Raw genomic sequence first — 22,018 nt, forward strand, 5'->3', positions numbered from 1 at the left:
GAAAGAACATTGAATATCACTGAGTCTTGGTTTTTACCTGTATTGAGGCTATGATCAAGTCATTTGATCTTACTTTCCTTATTACAAAAATGGAGATAATCTAGATTATTCTACCTACCTATCTGAATTGTTATAAGGAAATGTGCTATTAGATCTCATTTCTGGATAGGCTCTGACAAATGAATGTGTGATTACTTTAATATGGGTATTTCCTTCATAAATGTAATTGTAACTCTTTCTCCTCCCTCTTTACCCTTAACTCTAGTTTTATGATGGGGAAAAAAACTTGGGATAATTGAAACTTATATATTTATTTTGGCTAAGTAAATGAATTAGCATATGAAATTATAATAGATATGACTTTTGGGTCACTTAATCCCTGGGTCCTCATATTCATTCAGCATAACTTCATAAATTTAATAAAACTGAAGTATTGAAAAATCAAATCGTTGAAGAGTTTAAAAATACTTTTTTATTAAAGTAAGAATAAGGAGGAAATGAGGAGTAAAGGGATGTATGTAAATTAAAGGAGTGGTTATAACTGGAAAGTTTCACCTATCTTTAAACACAAGTATTTATTGAGTCCAATTCACTTGACATATACAATAACCTGTCTGCTAAGTACTACGGACCACAAACAGTAAAGATTTACATAATATATGTAGTAATTATGGAACAGATTCATAATTAAATTCTAACTGTGTGATTAAGCATTTAGTGTTTGTTGACTAAATGCTTAGGAAATCAAAGAAAAGACTTGGAGGATCAACATGGGCTCCAGTAATCTTCAGGAAGATTGAGAAAGAAGTCTTTTTAGCAAACTGGTATTCAGAGTTTACCAGAGCTATCTAAAAGCCACATATGTATTTATTGGCATACCGTGGCCTTGAACTTCGATCCATTACTTTATAATGTATTTTCTCAAGGTCCGTTTAAAAAAAGTCACCCAAACCTAGTCACTGAATCTAGGCAATGACAAGAGTCTTAGATTTCTAGGGTGAGGCAACCCAGAAGCTTATGCATAGAATGCTTTAAATTACTTGGGATAATCGTAGATATTAAGAGTTTATTTCAGAGTTAGTTTGATTGTATCTGGACATTTTACATATTAGAAAGCTAAGGCTCACTCAAGATGTAGTAGCAATAGAGATCCCGATATAAGGAAAACAGAAGAAAACAAAACAAGAATCTCAGGTCACTTTAGGAAGGGAGCCATTGGGAGTGATGTGGCCCAACATCATAGAACATGTGAGAAAGAATGGGAGTACTTCCTGTTTCAGGACAGAAGAGGTCGCTGTTAACCCCGCCCTCTCCCCTCCCCCATCACTTCTCATCCATCTCCCGACGTCGTTCACCCTCCTCTTTCCCCCAACCCCGCTTAACTAATTTTCTCTATAAATCTATCTGCTTGCTTCTTGCTCTTTGCTACCTTCCTCTCTTGGAATTTAGTTAGCTTTAACTGACATTAAAGTTATAATAAAACGTTGCCTCTTAATTTGGAGATTATCAAAGCCTCTTCAGTTTTTCTGGGACACTTGTATTTCAACGCAAAACAGCAATATTCTGGGGTAGCCCCGAAACTAGCGCTCACTTCGGAGTTCTCGCGGCATTCACGGATTTTACTAATTAGAAAGTTAAGGGTCACATAACTCTATTACAAGGCCCGCCCTCGAGGAGCTAAAGGTCACCCGAGGAGGTGAGGAGGGAGGAGATAATGGGCCTTTATCCCACTAAGGGAAGGCGGGATTCAGTTTTCTTTTTGGGAATCGATCAGCAGCTCGGTTCCCACTCACACTTGATCTTTCCGAAGTTTCCGATTAAGATTTCCTGTTAAACGGTTCCTCCGTCCGCTTCTGACTAAAAACAAACGCTCCCAGTTCCACAGAGATACTACCTCGCCACCAGGCGACTCACGAATGACGCCGCCGAACCTCGCGTCACGTGCCCCCGACCTTCCGGCGGCATCAAGTAGCGGCCTTTGACCGCCTTCCGGACCCCCTCTGCACGTGACCAGCGTTTCCGTTCTGTAGCTTCCTGGTGCTGCCGGAATCCGTGTCCGTCCGGGCTGGAGGGAGAGGCATCGCTGTCACCCGAGAGTTGTGGCCTGATCCCCCCCTCTCCTTCCCTCTGCTGAACCTGGCGCTTCCTGCTCCCTCCCGCGAGAGCGATGAGCGTCTCTGAGCAGCAGCAGCAGCTGCCGCCGCCGCCGCCGCCGCCGCCGCAGGACTCGGCCCCGCTGGAGCCGCCGCCTCTCGGTCTGGGCTGGAGGCCGCCCGCAGTGAGTACGTAAGGCGGAGTGGCGCTGGGGTCCCGGGCTTGGGCTTCGCGCGGCCCGCGCAATGTACGGGGTGGAGGGCGGAGGGCGCTTCCGAGCCGGAAGAGGATCGGGTTCTGCTTCCTCATTTTATACACGGGGAAACTGAGGCCCTAAAATTACTTGCCTGAGGTCACGTGGGGAATGAGCCTCAAAGGTGTGAGTGAAGCCCAGGTCCTTTCACTTCCGGGTCACTGCCCTCCCGACTGCAGGGTTTAGCCCCCTTCCTCCTAGTTAGTGGGTTGAAATCTGCTTTTGAAGGTCTGCTGGAGAAATCACTGCTGAAGATCTCTTTAGCTTGCTCTGGCCTGAGCTGGGCTTACTGTGTCTAAATAGAAGCTTAATTAAACACTTCCTTCCTCCTTCCCTACGCCCCCCCCCCCCCAAAAAAAAAAAAAGATTAAAAAAAATTCTACAAAGTTATTTTATCTGATTTCAGGCCTTCAACTGCTGTTTGGCAAGCCTTTTTTTATTTTAGATTTTATTTTGAAATTATGAGCTAAACAAACGTCAACATACAAAACCAGAAACATTGCGGTGTTCGCATCAGGCCGTAGGGGAAAATTCAATATGAAACAATTTCTGTTTCAAGAAAACCTGTATAATAAATACTATACATTATTTTCAAAGCTGTCTAGATTTTCTTTGCTTCCTTGCTGGTTTTTGCTCCCTGCTGTGTTTTTTACTACTCCTTCCTCCTTTTCCTCCCCAAAAGGTTACAATTAAGAGTGGAGATGCATACACACACACACATAAACATACATATACATAATACATACATAAACATATGTATAAACATACATTCATACACATATATGTTATGTCATGCTGTGCTTTTTTCCTATCATCTGTTTTTCTCAAGGTGGGTTAGCATTTTTCCCTCATAAATTCAAGTCTTTCCATGTTTCATGTTTTTCTAAATCAACTAGCTCATCATTTCCTACACCACTCTGAATTCAAATAGTATTTTCCATCGTAGGGATCTGAGGTAATTTGGGGTATTTATAATATTGTTGCTCAAAGTTGTTCTTTTTTTTTTTTTTTTTTTTTTTTTTTTTTTTTAAATTTAATAGCCTTTTATTTACAGGTTATATGTATGGGTAACTTTACAGCATTGACAATTGCCAAACCTCTTGTTCCAATCAAAGTTGTTCTTAAAATAATACAGCTGTTATTGTTTGCAATGTTCTTTCATTATGCTCATTTTGCTCTTCATGATTTCATGGAAGTCTTTCCATGTTTTTCTAAAATCATTGAGCTCATTATTTCTTATAGCAGAGTAATATTCTATCATGAACAGATACCATAAACAGATGTTAAGCTCCCCAGCTGATGGGCATTTTTGGATTTCTAGTTCTTTGCCACCATAAAGAGAGCTGATATTAATATTTTACAGTATGCAGGTTCTTTTCCATTTCCCCTAATCATCTTGGGAAATAGACTTAATAACTTTTTAGGCATGCACAATTCCAAATCTCTCTCCAGAATGGGTTGGATCAGTTCACATATCCACCAATAACCAATTTAAGGTCCAAATTTTTCCATACTGCTTCCAGTATTTGTGACTATCCCCTTGTCATTTTAATCAATCTGATAGATGTAAAGTAATATCTCAAGGTTGTTTTTAATTTGCATTTCTCTTATCAGCAATGATTTAGATCTTTTTTTTTATATATATGACTATAAATTGTTTTGATTTCTTAATTGGAAAACTGGCTGTTCTGTTTTTTGACCATTTGTCAATTGGGGAATACCTCTGATTTTCAAAGATTTGACAAAGTCCTTGGCTTTCTTGTTCTCTTCTCCTAGTTGTCTGACCTTTTGCTGGATCATCATCAATCATCTGTATTCTGCCCAATAAACATAGAAGTCCTCCTAAAAAATGGTCTGGGTCCTTTTTATGGGACCAGTTCTTAATCCTTGACTTCTCTGCCAAGTTTCGTTAGTTCTAATTGCCTTTAATACTTCTCTTATATCCAGCTGCCACCTCAAATTTAATATGACTGAAACCAAATCATTCTTTAATACTCTCCTGACTTCTCAGAATCTACCCTCTTTTCTGACTTTTCTCTTTAAAAAGTGCCATTATTTTATTAGTCAACGAGGCTCAAAACTTTAGTTATCATCTCTGAACCAAGGTCTATAGCTTTTGTTTTCATCTTGCTTCATGTTGTCTTTGGCATCCATCACTTCCTTTCTCTTGTCACTGCCATCAACCTAATTCATTAGCCCTTTATTGCCTCTTGTAAAGACTTCAAATTTCTCATCCATTCCACACATTTGACACCTGAATTCTAAAGCATAACTGGCAATATTGCCCGCTTTTTCATAAACTGTGGATCTCCACAGCCAAATTTGAATCATATCCAAATCTACAGCTTAGTATTTTAAGATGCTTCATAACGATCTTGTCTAATCTCATCTTTGTTAGACTTCTATGATTGTCTTACATATAACCTGGACTCCAGCCCAAATAAACTGCTCTCTTCTCTGAACACAACTGGCTTTTCCAGTTTTTCCATGGAAACCTTTGTTTCCATGTTCCATTTGTTTGGAATGGCTTACTGATGAAACCATTTATTGTTGTTGTTTAGTTATTTCAATCATGTTCAACTCTTTGTTATACCATTGGAATTTTCTTGGCAAAGATAATAGAATGATTTTCCATTTTCTTTTCCAACTCATTTCATGGATGAGGAAACTGAGGTAAATGAGGTTAAACTAATAAGTGTCTGAGACTGGATATGAATGTAGGAAATTGAGTCTTCCTGACTTTAGACCTGGCACTATAATCCACTGTGCTACCAGTCACACCTATATCTTAATTCTCTGTTTAAATGACATCATAGGATCATAGATTGAGATGAAAGGTCCTTTGGAGATCATTTTTTTCCCATCTTGCTCATTTTTCTAGATGAGGAAACTGAGAACCAGAGAAGTTAAGTAGCTTCTTCAAGCTTATGCAGGTGAATAAGTAGCAGACTTGAAATTTGAGTATCTGTCCTCAAACTCCAAATTCAGTGCTTTTTCCCCAACCTTAGGACTGTGTAGGTCTTATGATACATACTTTAGTCTGCCTTCTATTTTGCTTATTTGTTTCTAGTACCAGATTATAAACATCTTGAAGGCATGGACTTGTTCGTAGTAAGAACTCAATAAATATGAATGAATGATTCTTTTAGGGTACATTAATGTAGTTAAGGTTTAGGTAAAAATTTGAAGATCTACATATGAAAATGAAATGACTATGCTCTGTGAATGAAGGTACATGCATTATTGTTCAACATTAGTAGGACGGTAATTGAAAAATTTTAAATTAAAAATCTCTGAGCAAGAGATCTGAGTTGAATCTGAGCTCTTTTACTTATTACATATATGAATTTAGGCAAGTCATATATTAGCAATAATGTTAGCTGAAAATTGTGGCACCTACATGTGACCAGGCATTTTACAAAGATTAGTGTATTTCATTTGAACTTTACAATAATTCTGGGTGGTATGTCCTATTATCTGCATTTTTCATTTGGGAAATTGAGGAATATAGGTTAAATGGCTTGCCCACAGTCATGCAATCATTAAGAAGCAGCTAGCAGAGGCTAGATATGTAATCTCATTAATATGAATACTCCCTCAAACATATTCCCATCTTATCTTTTTGGATTCTTATTCATATCCTTCTACAAATCTTCCACATGGGGACTAACCCATGTGTTGGAGCTTTCCTCTTAAATTTCTTGATATTGCATGATTAAAGATTATTGGTTTAAAGTGTTTATCAGTGTTGTTTTAAATTGTAAAGTTATTTAAAAAATTTTTTTTAATAGCTTTTTATTTACAGGTTATATGCATGGGTAGTTTTACAGCATTGGAAATTGTCAAACCTTTTGTTCCATTTTTCCCCTCCTTCCTCCCACCCCCCTCCCCTTGATCGCAGGATAACCAATACATGTTAAATATGTTAAAGTATAAATTAAATACAACATAAGTATACATGTCCAAACCGTTATTTTGCTGTACAAAAAGAATCAGACTTTGAAATATTGTACAATTAGCCTGTGAAGGAAATCAAAAATGCAGGCGGGGTAAAGTTATTTTAAGGTATATATACCAATATTCTTCCATAAACTGATTCTTTTATGTTCTAATACTTTTTCTTTCTTTTTTATTAAAGATTTTTATTTTCAAAACATAATGCATGGATAATTTGTCAACATTGACCCCTGTAAAATCTTGTGTTTCAAATTTTCTCCTCCTTCTCCCTACCCCTCCTGTAGATGGCGAGTAATCCATCATATGTTAAACATAATACAATATATGTCCTAACACTTTTTCTAGCTTTCAAATTCTATGGCTCCATGTTTTTCCACCTGGCATATTTAAAATTTTAAAAACTTAAATTCAAAACTTGCTTACTATGTGCACAGACTATAACTTAAAAGAGGGCACGTGAACTATGCCTTAATTAGATTTTTGGCATCTTTTCCCCCAACATAATATTGTGTAGACAGTTCTTGGGCTTAATAAATTTGTTGAGTTTTATTGGATTTGCTTAAGATGATTAAAATACCGGATCTATTATAAAAGAGATTATATATCCTAATAGAAAAGACAAGACAGGAATACAAATTAGAATGTAGAACTTGCATAGGGCAAGTACCTTCAAAGTGCAATGAGAAGTTCAATAAAGGAGAAATCATTTTTCTGCTGAGAATAACGGGGAAAGCCTGCCTAAGCTTGATCTAGAAGGATTTCAGCAAAAATGAGGGGGAGAAGAAGAAAGAGGAAGTGTAGATGTATATTCCAGGTGTAAAGGGTTATAAGTAAAAAAGACAAGGGATATTAATATTAGTTCAAGGCCATTAAGTAATGGTATAGTTTGGTTAGAAGAGAAAATGATTTGAAGGGGAATGATGAGAGATCAAGTTGGAAAGAAAAGTTCATCATTTTAAGGTCTTAAATGCCACACTAAGGTGTTTGGATTTTATTAGTAAGTCAGGGGCATCCAAAATTTTTATTAGTTGACTACATTATCGTACATGTGCAGGATTCACAAATTTAACATTTAGTTTCAATTGTAATTGCCAATTAGTGTTATAAGCCTGCTAGCATGACATCTAGTGGTAATCAGTGCGTTGGGATTTTTTTCCCCCTAAATTCCCAAATAGGTTTTAACTTAAGGTTGTAAACAGTCATTTAAATGTTTTAATCCAACTGTAGAGATTTTTGAGTAGGGATATGACATTGACCAGAACTGTACTTTGAATATACATTAGTTTAGTGAACTTAATATTGAGTATATTAGACCAGGTCCAGGAGGTAGAGAGGGAAGAGAATAAGTATTTATATAGTACCTGCTATGTGCCTGGCCTGGGCTAAGCACTTTGCAAATATTGTCTCATTTGATCCTCACAAAAAACCTTTGAGATAGGTGGTGTTATTATAACTACATTTTACAGTTGAGGAAATTGAAGCTAGTAGAATTAAGTGATTTGCCCAGGCTCATACGGCTAAGAAGTATCTGCCTCCATTTAGTTGTTAGACTATTAAACTAATTCTCACAGAAGGTAATTGATATTGGCTTGAAGTAGGGTGGTGACACTGGAAGTAGAAAAGAGAAGGCAGAGAGTAGAGACAACATTCAAAGATTATATAGGTTCTGGCATCTGGTTGGCTGTAGGAGGAGGAGAAGACTGATGATGTTAAGCATGAATAGGGAGAAATAGGGAAGTTTCAAAGGGCAGGTTTTGAGGAAAAGATCACTTCTCTTGTAAGTGTATGGAGTTTGACGTGTTTATTTAAGCAATCCGAGACTTTAAGCAATTGTAAACACTTGGAACAATTTTCAGCATAACTTATTTAGGAATGATTGCCTTATACTATTTGTGAAAGATTTGTGAATTGTTATACATTTTTTTTTCCCCCTGGTCTTCATATGTTTGAGTGCCTATTATATGTATAATACATCTAGCACTTTTCTAGGAACTTTGGTGATACCAAAAAAAAAAAAAAAAGAAAGAAAGAAAGAAAAAGGGCATAATCCTATACCCCAGAAAATATTTATAATCTAGTTGGAAAAGTGAGGCAACTAGATAGCACAGAGGATATAGTGCTGGGCCTGAAGTTAGGAAGATTCATTTTCCTAAATTCAAATCCAGCCTCAGACATTTACTAGCTGTGTGATCCTAGACAAGTCATGTAACCCTTTTTGGCTCAGTAAAATGAGCTGGAGAAGGAAGTGGCAAATTATTCTAATATATTTGCCAAGAAAAGTCCAAATGGAGTAGTCCAAATGGAGTCACAAAGAGATCCAAATGAAATGACTGAAGAACAAAAGGATTTGGAGAAACAAGATTAATATAGGCAGTTCATTAAATGCTATATTTTACCAATTGTCTTTATTTGATTGAAATGAGTTTAAAACATGTTAAAAATTGAAAAGAACTCTATTATTTTCCCAATTCAGTTTTATACTTTTACCATCATCGTGCTGATTGTAAGTGAAAGAAGGTACTGAGGTCCTATGGAAAGAATATGCCTCTGGACTAAGAGGATTTGAATTCAAATTCTCCCCTAATCCATACTATCTTTTGATTTTGGGCAGGTCACTTAACTTCCCTGGGTTTCAGTTTCCTTATTTATAAAATGAAGAAGTTTGACTAGATGATCTTTGAAAGTATCTTCTAGCTCCAGATGTATGAAATCTAGATGCTTGAAAATGCTTTCTAAAATTATATTTTTGTTCATGTATATTGTGCTGTAGTTAATATGCAGTTATTAAATGCTGAAGAAAGAAATACATTTATTTTACATTAGATTTAGCTTAAACTTTAACCATAATATTTTGTTCTAGTAGAAAATTTAAGACTGATTCTCAACAGTTTCTTCAATATTTTTCCTGCTTGGGGCATAGGTTCAGGTGATGCTTCTCCAGATGAAGGGCTGATGGAAGATTTGACTGTTGAAAATAAAGCTCTGGAGCAACTAGCACAAGGATTACTTTCTCATTATTTACCAGACTTGGAGAGATCAAAGCAAGCCCTACAGGAACTCACGTAAGCAAACCAGAAACTGTTATGAGCTCATTTCTTCATCATATGCATTATGCTTTATTTACTGAGAACATGGGAATGGAAATTAGGAGATTTGGACTTAATATAATGTTCAGGAAGCCACTTTATCTCTAAGTCTGTTTCCTACTCTGTAAAATGGGAATTATATCTGTCTTGTTTGTCCCACAAGATTGTGAGATCAGAACACATATGTGAAAATGCTTTGTAAAATGTAAAGTATTGTTTTGCCTATACAGTTCTATCTAGCTTGTGGTAACACAGCTGCTTTTGATGTATTCTTCAGGATGTTTTTTATAACATTTAGTTTTGATTATTTCTAACAATTTACAAGTACAAGTGGTAATAGAGTGCTTTTTAACTTAGCTGTAAGAAATTATCTATTTTTTCTTCTTATTTTGGGCAGTTATCTCCAAATCACAAGTAGAACCTGGAATTAGCTATAGTTGCCATTATTTTGTGAAATAATCCCCATTTGATTATCTTATGGTAAAATTTGCATGTCTTTGTTTTAGAATAGTTTAAGAAAATTCCCCATAACATTTTTGCTTGAGAAGGTAGATATTTCTAATGATTCAGTGATTTGTTGTTGGTTAGTCATTTCAGTCGTGCTTGACTCTTTGTGACCCAATTTGGGGTCTTCTTGACAAAGATATTGGAGTCATTTGCCATTTCCTTCTATAGTACATGTTACAGATACAGAAACTGAGGCAAACAGAATTAAATGATTTACCCAGGGTCACACAGCTGGTAAATGTCTGCCCATTTACCTGTCCAGATTCAATAAATACTTTGCTTTTTTAAAAAATGAGAGATGAGAGAGTATAGACATTGTCTAGACATATATGGCCAAGAACAATAACTCACCTAGAAATTAGATGTATTCACTGTTTCATCAAGGGGATAAAAACAACCTGAAATTTCTACTCAGAGTGAGAAGCTAAATATGTCTGACTGTTGCAGGCCAATGATTTACCTTAAAACTCAGTTCAGGGTCAGCTAGGTGGCGCAGTGGTTAGAGCACCAGCCCTGAAGTCAGGAGGATTTGAGTTCAAATCTGGTCTCAGACACTAAACACATCTTAGTTGTATGACCCTGGACAAATCATTTAACCCCAATTGCTTCAGCCAAAAAAAACCCTCACTTTAGAAGTGACAGTTTATCAGGTTAACAAAGGGGCAGCATTGTCAATACCTCTTTACGTAATATCATTAGCCAATGATTTTGTAGGTTTTATACTTGGGCAATGATCAATTATGAGTCAATAATAATTTTTTAAATTTTATTTTTAAAATTTTCAGTAGTTTATTTTCCAAATACATGTAAAATAGTTTACCTTGATCTCCTCTCTCCCCAAAACAGGAAATAATCTGATATAGATTAAATATGTGCAATCCTTTTAAACATATTTCCATATTTGTCATGTTGTACAAGAAAAATCAGACAAAAAGTGAAAAAATTATGAGAAATAAAAAACAAAAAAACCCAAATGAAAATACTATGTTTTGATCTATATTGGATCTCCATAGTTCTCTCTCTGAATGTGGGTTGGAATTGCCTTGAATCACCACATTGTTGAGAAGAACCAAGTCCATCACAGTTGATCATCACATAATCTTGTTGTTGTGTACAATGTTCTCTTGGTTCTGCTCACTTCACTAAGCATTAGTTCACGTAGGTCTTAATAGGCTTTTTCTGAAATCAGTCTGCTCATGATTTCTTATTGAACAGTAATATACCATAACTTATTCAACCATTCCCCAACTGATGAGCATCCACTTGATTTCCATTTCCTTGCCACTACAAAAATGACTGCTACAAACATTTTTGCACATGTGAGTCCTTTTCCCTCTTTTATGATCTTTTTAAGATATAGATACTCCTGGATCAAAGAGTATGCACAGTTTTTAGCCCTTTGGGCTTTAGTTCCAAATTTCTTTTCAGAATGGTTAGATAAGTTCACAACTCCACCAATAATGCATTAGTGTCCCAGTTTTCCCTTATCTTCTCCAACATTTATCATCATTTCTTGTCATTGAAACCAATCTGAAAGATGTTAAGTGGTATCTTAGAGTTGTTTTAATTTGCATTTCTCTGATCAATAATGATTGAAAACATTTTTTCATATGACTAGAAATGGCATTAGTTTCTTCATTTGAAAATTGGCTGTTCATATTCTTTGACTGCTTCTCACTTGGGGAAAGACTCGTATTCTTAAAAATTTGGGTCAGTTCTCTATATATTTTAGAAATGAGGCCTTTATCAGAAACCCTTGATGTAAAAATTGCTACCCAGATTTCAACTTCCCTTCTAATCTTGACTGCATTGGTTTTGTTTGTGCAAAACCTTTTTAATTTAATGTAATCAAAATTATACATATTGCATTTCATAATGTTCCCTAGTACTTTGGCCATAAATTCCTTCTTTCTTTACAGATCTATCCTTTGTTCTCCTAATTTGCTTATAGTTTTATCATGTATGTCTAGATCATGAACTCATTTTGACCTTATTTTGGTATAGGGTGCTGGGTGTGTTAGTTAATGCTTAGTTTCTGCCAAACTATTTTCCAGTTTTCCCTAGCAATCTTTGTCAGTAAAGTTCTTGTCCTAGAAACTGGGGTCTTTAGGTTTATCAAACACTAGATTACTATAGTCATTGATTGTTGTGTCTTGTGTAACCTATTCCACTGATCAACTACTTTATTTCTTAGTCAGTACCAAGTGGTTTTGATGATTGCCACTTTATAAAATAATTTTAGGTCTGGAATCGCCAGGCCACTTGACTGCATTCCCCCCCCCCCCCCCCCCCCAATTCCCTTGGTATTCTTGATCTTTTGTCCTTACAAATGAATTGTGTTAATTTTTTTTTCTGTCTTATAAAGTAATTTTTTAGTGTTCAATTGGTATGGTACTGAATAAGTAGATTAATTTAGGTAGAATTGTAATTTTTATTATATTAGTTCGGTCTACCCATGAGCACTTGATATTCTTCTAATTCTTTAGATCTGACTTTATTTGGGTAAAAAGTGTTTTGTAATCAATAATGATTTTTGAGGAGAAAAATTTAATAAGGATTTTTTAAAAAAAGGAATTTTATGATTAAATACTACAGTTAACAAACAAGTGACTTTATTTCTTCAGTAGCACAGTATGGTTTTGATCCTGCAATGATGATTTTCAGTAGAATTTTGGAGGTGGATTTCCTTAGATGATTAGATCATCCTATTGATGTGGGTATGGGGAGAACGAATTTTGGCCAGTGCGGCCTGGCTGGATTTTTTTTTTTTTTTAATTTCCCAAATTCAAAGAAAATGCATTTTGTGATTCTAAGGAGCCCGTGTATTGCAAGAACTAGTGATCTGCTTATTTTCAGCTTACAGACTAAGGGAATCCAGAATATATTTGAATTTAGAAAGAATAATGAACAGATCCCTTTATATTGTTGAAAGTGGATAATGCATATGTGTTTGTAGTATTTTTGTAGTGTCTGAGAGGTCTTTGTCAACCTTCTTTAATGCTTATAATGTTTATAATCTCACTCTTTTTCCTGGATGCCCCAAATACTCTTTAAACATCCCAACCATATAATTTGCTGAATAACAGTTACTTTGTTTCTTGAGAGCTAAGGAGCAGCATAAAGAATGCTGTGCTTATGATCTTTCTGTTTCTTTACAGATTTCATTATCAACAATTGTGTTGTAGAAAAAATACTGAGTTAGAAATTGGGAGTTTGGGGATTTAATCTTGGCCCTGATACTCACTTATGTGAGTCAGCAAAAAACCTTTTGGGTCTTAGTTCCTTCATCTTTGCAATGAATCCAAGACTTTAATCTTTATAATTCTGTGATACTAAGTAGCCTTTGTAGTTTAGTGTGTAGGCTGAAAAGCTTTTTATTTTGTAACTTACTAAGGGTAAAGAGCCCTAGAATAAAATGTGATGTATTAGGACTTGGAAGAACTCCTATTTGCTTATACATGTTTATGCTCAGCCTTATGTCTTCACTACTGGGAAAGGGGAGGCACGCAGAGGGCGTAGAGGTAATCATTTACTACTTTTGGATGGCAGCAGATTATTCAATGATTCATATTGAATAACATAGTCATGGCATGTATAAAATGAAAATTTAAAGATTGATATTTACCATCTTAAGGATTTTGTAATTTTTTTTTACTGTGAAATTTATTGATGGTTTAGGCATTTTCACTTAATTTGTCAGTGTAATTAAATTTTTTTTTTATTTTTCCCTAGTTACATGTAAAGAAAAATTTTTTGAGATTCAAATTTTTTCTCTCCTTCCCTTATTTCTTCCCCCCAAAACAGTAAGCAATTTGATATAAATCATTCATGTTCAATCATGCAAAACATATTACCCTATATAATAATTTTTTAAAACTCCAAAGTACTATATTATAATTTTGTTTTTAAATTTCATAAATTGCTGATTTCTATCTATAGGTTTATTTTTGAAATCTGTGGGGCAAGATATTGTGCTTTAAAGGCTTCTTCTAATTGTTTCTCACAATCATTCTAATAACACAAGTTGCCTAGGTAAGCTAGCTTATCTGACTGTGCCACATCCCCCCTGGCTTCTGAACAGGTTTTTCCTCTTCTGAGATCAGTAAATGGAGCAGATTGTTGGAAGTCAGGTGAATCTGGCCTATAGGATGTATGGTCTTTATTATTGGAAGCTTCTTTACTCCTTTTGTTTCTTTGACATGTTTTGCACTCTTTTTCTCTGAAAGTTTTAAAGAATAAATTGCACAACCAGATGACCTCAGGACCCTTTGGCTCTTTATATTTGACCCAGGTTTCAAAGTATAGTGAGGTCATGTGAAAGGGAGTTGGGACACTGGTTTGTTTGTTTCTTTTACTGGATAGACTTAGAATCATCCTATTTGAAAAACCTAAGGGGCTTAGAAATATTATTTAGTTTGATTCTTCTCTCTGCTCCCTTTTTTAAGCTAGATGTTTTGTTCAGGGTCACCTAATTAGTGGTAGTCTTAAGAACTCTTGGTTCCTGGTTAACAGCTTTTTCTCTTCTACCAGATTGTGACTTTTAGCTTTGATTTCTTCCAATACCATAAATATTACTTAAAATATTTAAAATAGGAAGTTTTCCTATATTTGCCTTCCCCGTATGTTATATTAATGGGAAGTATGCAAAGCACTAAGGATTTTAAGAAGGCAAATCAAAAGTTCATTTTCTTTTTGATTCTAAGTTGATGGAGAGAAGGTAATGATACTTTAGCTTTAAATTATTAAATTGACTTTAATAGAATCTGAAAGCTGGAGTTTGGCAAGAATAGGGGACAGTTGACTACTAGCTGCTTTCTGTTGTTTTGTAAAAGGTTTTACTGACAAAATAAACTTGGAAAAGATTAGATTTTTTCCAGACTTGTTCTCATATTCTTCCAAATTAATTTCAAGCACATTGCAATAACCAAACATTGAATTGTTAAATTGAAATATAGAATTTTAGGTGGTTTTATTTCAATCCTCATCTCTATTTGCTTTTGTTTCAGACAGAACCAAGTGGTATTACTAGATACATTAGAGCAAGAGATTTCAAAATTCAAAGAATGTCATTCTATTTTGGATATTAATGCTTTGGTAAGTCTGTTTTAGTGTATGTATTTTAATAATATTGCAGTTTAATGTTAGCTGAATTAATTTTTCCAACCTAATATTGTTTAGATGTAGAAGTTTCTCTACCTTTTTAGAATTGAAAAATGAGATCTTTACAAAAACTCTTTAAATTTTTTTAATGTTTTATTAATATTTTTATTTTTCACAGTTATATGTAAAACAATTTTTACATATATTTTTAAAACTTTTTGAATTCTAGATTCTCTCCCTTCCTTCTCATCCTCCCCAAATTGAGAAGAAATAATAATCTCTGATAATGTTAATATTTTGAAAGATAATTTGTTATATAAAAAACCTAGTTGTGTTGTCATTTAAGAGTTTTTATAGGAAAGGCAGAGTCAAGATGGTGAAGTAAAGACAGGGATTCACTGGAGCTCTCTTCTCTTCGAAGCCTTTTTAAACAAATGACTCTAAACAAATTTTAGAGCATCAGAACCGCACAAAAAGATGAAACAGAAGAATTTTCCAGGCAAAGAGAACTAGAAAGTCAGCAGGAAAGATATATTGCAGCAAGGTGGGAGTCTAGCCAAATCTCAGCCAGCACAGCCCCAGCCTCAGCAACCCAAGACTGGGCCTTGGGGCCTTTGAATCAGTGACAGCATTGTTGGTTTCCAGACCTCTCAGCCCAGAGACACCAAAGATGACTTGGAAAGTCAGCAGGAAAGCGTTCTCGGAGAGGAAGGATTGTTTTTTTTTCTTTGAATCCTCAGAACCTGGATCAGTACCTTATACCTAGTGGATGTTTACTAAATGCTTGTAGAATTTAATTTTCACTTAAATTGGTTAAACTAACTAATGGAATAGTTCCTGCTCCCCCCCTCATTTTCTTTGAAATAAATTGTATTTCTATAAATATTTTACTTTTTGAAGTTTATTTACATAATTTTATTACATATATACATATTACATAGGTTTCTTTGGTTGTATGCAGCAGATATTTGATGTATAGTAGGTCAAACCAGGAAGCTTTATATCCCCTCCTAAATGCAAACACTAGATGTAATAAAGTGACAGAAAGAAAATAATGTCCTGGGTCTGAAGGAATAGGAAGGGAAATCCTCTTTGAAATATTTTTGTTTAGTGGGTCATGTCAGAGCCTTACATACAACCTTTGACAAGAAGCATGAAAAATCCTTGACTTTCAGCTAGGAACTGAAAATTGGAGAGCTGAGTTCTGTTTCTCTGCAGATAGAATTATAGTATGTCATTAGTTTAATTCATATGGCCTAAAGAATCCCTTCTACAATACCCCAAGAAATGATCCTCTTTTGGGGAGCTGTCAGGGCTAGAAAGTTTTTTTGCCCATCTATCCGAATCTCTTTGTCACATTGACTCCTTGCTCCTGATTCTGTCCTCCAGAACAAGAACAAATGTACATTCTTCTACATGGCAAGCTCATAAATATTTAAAGATAGCTATCATGTCCCAAACTTCCTCAGTTCTGGAGCAGCCCTTGGAGCATGATTTTGAGCCTCTTCATTGTCCTAGGAGATCTTCTCTCTCACTTCTCATTGTCTTTCTAAAATGTGTCATCCAGAGAACACTTGTTTCAGTTGTATCCAACCAGGGCTGAGTATATTGAGACTGTTACTTCTTTTCTTAGTACTATCATTTAAATCTTAAGGTATTGTTTTAGGCTTTTTGGCCACCACTTCAGTGTTTGCTATGTAGACTCTTAATATGTTAAACTTGCACTTCACTAAACTCTACTAGATCTTTTCTCAATGAGTTGTCATCTAGCTAAGCTCTTCCTGTCTTGTAATATGAATTGTATTTTTTCTTTTTGAAATCAAATAAGTATAAGTCTTTTTGATTTTAATTTCATTTGATTAGATTCAGGCCACTGTTTTAGTTGATTTAAATATTTTTGCTTCTGACACTGTATGTTTTCTCACCCTCCTAATGTTTCACTTGTAGTTTTGATAATCATGCCATCTGTGCAGCATTGCGTTCTGGAAATAGTGTTGACTTTAGAATCAGAAATTCTTCTAATCTTTTCTCTGGTTACTAACTCTATGACACCTTGGGCAAAACATTTAACCCTTCTGATTCTCAGTTTCTACTTTAAAATACATGGGTTGGACTAGAGGACCTCTGAAGTACCTTTAAGCTTCAAATTTATAATCCTATTATATTATTCAAGTCATTGATTAAAATGTTAAATAATATAAGCCTCACTATGTCCCTAGGGTATGCCACCAGAGACCTTCCTTCGAAGCTTACATTGAACCATTAAGGTCAATTCTGGATGCAGACACATGTAGATAAGGAACATAAAACCAATAATTATTAAGGTCTAATTTGAATACAAGATCAGAAGGTTAAGTTGGAATTTCTGATTCTTGTTAATCTAGACTATTTTCTTGACAATTAATCTTCCTTTTTCTTCTTTTTCCTTCATCCTTTCTAAGGAAAAATTGTTTTTCTTCATCCACCTATAGCTACATTACTTCTTAATCTTCTCTAATTTGGGATCCTGCTTTTTTAGGAAATCCAGTTATCTTTAAGATGTCGGAGGCTATCCAGGAAGAAACCTTTCTTTCCATAGGCATATGTAGCTCCTTGATTATAGCTCAGGAATAATATTGGGCCTAGTCATAAGCAGGAAAGTCCAAACTGATGTTTCTTGGGTTATTGAAGAGGATCATAAAATCAGGCAGTACTGTTCTAGTTCTATAACTTCATACTTCTTGTCAGGCACTTAAATTAACCTTTGGGGCTCTTGACTTAAGTTAGTGAAATATAGGCATGAATTTTAAAAAACTTTCAGCTTCTTCTGAATGTAACTAATAGCGAGTAAAGTAAAGCAATTTTAATTCTATATAAGATACCTATTTGTGCAATGACTAATTTAATGGTATAGCAGATTTTAAATAAATATCTTTCCATCATATAGTAGATGTTGTATTTATTGTGTACCAGTGTCATCTCTATTCTCCCTCCTCCTACTGATGGCTTTTAAAGTATTGCATGTGGTTTTTAAATGTGATTTGTAGAGTATAATTAAAACATGAAGATAATGGATCACAAAACTGGTCAAATTTAGGAAGACTTGTTTGGGATTTGTACCACAAATTTGTTTGGCTATTCCATTGAATTTTTAACTTGAATCATAATTTAGTTTTTCCCATTTTAAGTTTACAGAAGCTAAATACTATCACAGCAAGTTAGTGAATATAAGAAAAGAGATGCTGATGCTTCATGAAAAGACATCAAAGTTAAAAGTGAGTTGAATAACTTTTAAATATATTTTAATTAGTTGGAGAGATTTAATGCTGTTTTTCTTTTTGGTTGAGGGCTCCTAGTAATAAACTTTTAGACACTTAATAATATTTTTGTCACATTGACATTTTGAATGAACTGAAAGTGATGTTTTTATTTATATAATATCACTTAAGATTTATTGATCTTATAATATATTTTTTAAAGATAATGTGAATTACTAGATACCTACAATTATAACAATATTGATGAGGTATAGAAGAGAACTTGTTCTCTGATTATGGAGCTTCTAAGTACTCCATTTAATTGAAATATTCAAGCAATTAAGCAATTCCTTTGAACTAGAGACTCTTTATAATAGGATAGACTATTGGGATTTACTTAAGATTATATGAAACAACTGAATTTATGCAAAAAGTTAAGTCTGAATGTGGAGAAACAACACAGTATAGAGACTTTGCTGTTTTGATATTAGAAAAACCTGTTAATAACATCGATTCCCTTTTACATACTGTCTTGATCAGCTAGGGCAGGTCTCTCTCCAGTGTCTGAAATGATTGTTTCAGAGCAAGTGATATCTTCTCACTAGGAGTTTCTTATACAGATGAAATCAAAAAAAAAAAATACTAACCTCATAATAATAGATTGCTCTGGCTGTTTAGTGGTGAAGTATTTAATTAAACCTTGATGCTTGGTACAGTTCCTTTTTTTTGTTTCTTTTCTAACTTAGAAAAGAGCACTTAAGCTCCAACAAAAGAGACAGAAAGAAGAGTTGGAACGGGAACAGCAGCGAGAAAAAGAATTTGAAAGAGAGAAACAATTAACTGCTAAACCAGCTAAAAGGACAGAAAAAAAAACCTAAGCAGCACTCATCCTGTTAATGTATATATGTTTATTTTTATATGTAAATATATATGTGTGTACATATTTTTTCCCCTTCCCCTAATCCATATTCTTTGGATTTAAGAGAGTTTGATTGGTAGGATCAGTTTGATGTAGTGCCTTATGCCATTGTTCATAATTCTAATGTGTTTTGCACTCATTGAATTGCCATGTTTTCATTCTAGTCATTTAGGATGCCATGTTTTTTATTGGTTGTCAAAATATTAAACTGTTGTAATGTTTAACTTTTTTTCATCTTAGCTTTTCTCATACTTTAAAAAATTAACTGCATTTTTGCCTCGATACATTTAATGATAAAATGGTTTAATATCATTCATTTTACATTTAATAAAAGTACTACTTTGTGTAGTGGCATTAGGGTTGAAAGAGTAGTAAGGTTCTGTTACTGAACACATAAAAAATTTTAAATTTGTTTTTTATTTATTGGAATGCTTTGCTCTTTTTTGAGCCAAAAATTTTTTGATTCTCAGCTCCATGATTAAATTTTTAAAAATCCATTGCTTTTGTTAAGAAAGAACTCTATTGATGTTGCTATGCCAGTTGCCTAACAATACATGTCATTGATAGACGGTGATTTTGTAAAGCCTGTGTGAGTGTGTAGGAATTTTTTCATGGGAAATTTTAACACAGGAAATAAAGGCATGGTAGCATCTTTGAGATAGGAAAGTGAGTAAAAGGAAACAAATTGTCTTTGTAGAACAGAGACCATGTAGTTGTTTTCCTCCCACCAATTTCAGGCCTCATATATCTTTAATGATGTAAAATATTTTGTATTTTAAGTTGGACTATTTGATCTGTAAGCTGGTATTGTAGGACTACTGTGGTACTCTGACAATTAACTTCTTTACTTGAATGTTTATGATATTTAATAATAGTTTTCAAGCACTGAAATGATAATTAAGTAGATAGGGATACTTAGGACCCATTTCTTGACTCATCAGTATGGTCTCTAACTTTGTCTTGTGATTTTCTGTGCCTCATTAGTGCTTACCTTATTATTCCATTGCTTCATTTTTAAAATTAAAATGATGTATTGCCTAGCCATTTTATAATGATGCTAATGGATTGAAGAAGGTAGGTAAGGGAAAATATTTTGAATCTTTTAAGAAAGATACACACCATTGTGAAACTTAAATCTTTTTCAGAAATTGTTTGAGTCTTGCAAGGAAATACTAAGTAGGAAAAATTATAGTTTCACTTTTAAGATCCAGAGTGTGGATATCCCTTTTTTAATATTAAGGGGTATTTGACAGTTGTTTCATCTCTATCATATAGGGCATGAGCAGAAACCTAGAAGGGTATGTGATTAGAATGTATATCTTTTCTAATTCACATGACAATTTGCAGATATTTTTTATTAAACTAGAATCTACCTCTGGTCACATATCAGGCTAATACAGAAGGAGAGGAAAATATTTGATTTTTGGAGAATGTCCCCCCAAAATTAGGTCTATTAATATCCTTTGATTATTTTTCTTCTCAAGTTAATGACTAATAATCATCACAGTACATACCTATATGACTTTACACTTATGAATGTTAAGTTTCACATGGCTAAATGTTGAGATCTCTATGCAGAAATTACATGGATAAATTAAAAAATTTGCAGAAATAATATGACAAAAATTTCTGTGTATAATTTGGTGGAGTTGAGTGGTCTTAAGTTATTGAGCTAGTTTAAAATTATGATATATCCCATTGTTGTGTGATCAGTTCTTATTACCTGCCTACTTAAATTTTTTTTTTTCCAAGAAAGACTTTAAGACTGAACTCTTAACAGGTAGTAAATAGATTGAGAATTCTGGGTTGCATGAGTTATTCATTTAATTTGCCATATTAAAGTAGTTGATGAGTTTGCTATGTATGGCAAGGCACTTATGGTTTGTTTTTTTGCATTTTAATAACTTGTGTAGCAAGTTGAAAAGCTGATATGTAAATAACCAACCATTTTTAGGTTGTAAGTCAAAAAGTACAGTTATTTAGTAATTGAAACAGCTTACAGATTTAGCTTTTTCAAAATATTACATAGCTCTCAAAGTGTATATAAGAATATAAGTGTGTAAGAAATTGAAAGTTACTAACAAATTCATTTGTTACTATATTGAGCACAAAATCAATAAAAAAACAATGACTTGATCCTTAGAATCTTTTCAGTCTACTTTTAAAAAAATCATTCCCTTTATTTCAAAACTATATCATGGATGTACTAAGGATTATTTTGCTTTTACTTGTGAAATTTTTAAAATACTGATTTTTCAACCAGGTCTCATAGTTTTTACAGACATTGAATGTAATTCAAGTTGTGCAGGTACTGAGATTTTTTTTTTTTTGATAGTTGTCAAAATTTATCCTGAGTATACTGTATATTCCTTCATACATTAGTCTGGTTTTTGAGCTTGTAAAACAAGGAATATTTTTTACATGTTTAATAAAAAATGGCTTATGATGAAATTTTATGATGTGCTATTTATTAAATACACTTTGAACCAGCAGTTCTCATATACTGCAGTTATTCAAACACTAATTCTTGTGCCCTTTCCTCTTTTCCTCCCCTCTGCCTCGCTTTTCTTCCCTTAACTTTTTCCATTCATCAGTCTTCCAAGTTTATACAGATTTTACATAACTATTCAGGAATTATTTTTCAAAAAGGTCATAGGATGTTCCATTTCAGCTAGACCAAAAGATTCTGCGGTATTTGGGGACTTTTGCTCACACTAAGAATAGCAGCTGCTATATGGCCTAAAACTGAATAAAAGAACAATCTGAGTGAAGTTTGGAGGTTGTGGTGACAATGGCAAGTTCTGACCTTGTTCTGCACAACTTGATGACAAATACAATCAACCTGATGAATTTCTGATATGTTACC

The 22,018-nt window shown here is 34.2% G+C and overlaps 1 protein-coding gene across 1 annotated transcript; it reads left to right on the forward strand.

Moving 5' to 3' along the window:
• Positions 1 to 1,957: 1,957 nt before the first annotated feature.
• BLOC1S6 (biogenesis of lysosomal organelles complex 1 subunit 6) lies at positions 1,958 to 21,294 on the forward strand. The gene is made up of 5 exons (XM_031952247.1): positions 1,958 to 2,282; positions 9,225 to 9,366; positions 14,904 to 14,991; positions 18,165 to 18,251; positions 18,980 to 21,294. The coding sequence occupies exons 1-5, from the start codon at positions 2,168 to 2,170 to the stop codon at positions 19,109 to 19,111; spliced, it is 564 nt and encodes a 187-aa protein (XP_031808107.1). The 5' UTR covers positions 1,958 to 2,167; the 3' UTR covers positions 19,112 to 21,294.
• Positions 21,295 to 22,018: the final 724 nt, after the last annotated feature.

Source organism: Sarcophilus harrisii, chromosome 2, assembly GCF_902635505.1.
Source record: "Sarcophilus harrisii chromosome 2, mSarHar1.11, whole genome shotgun sequence".
Lineage (NCBI taxonomy): Eukaryota > Metazoa > Chordata > Mammalia > Dasyuromorphia > Dasyuridae > Sarcophilus > Sarcophilus harrisii.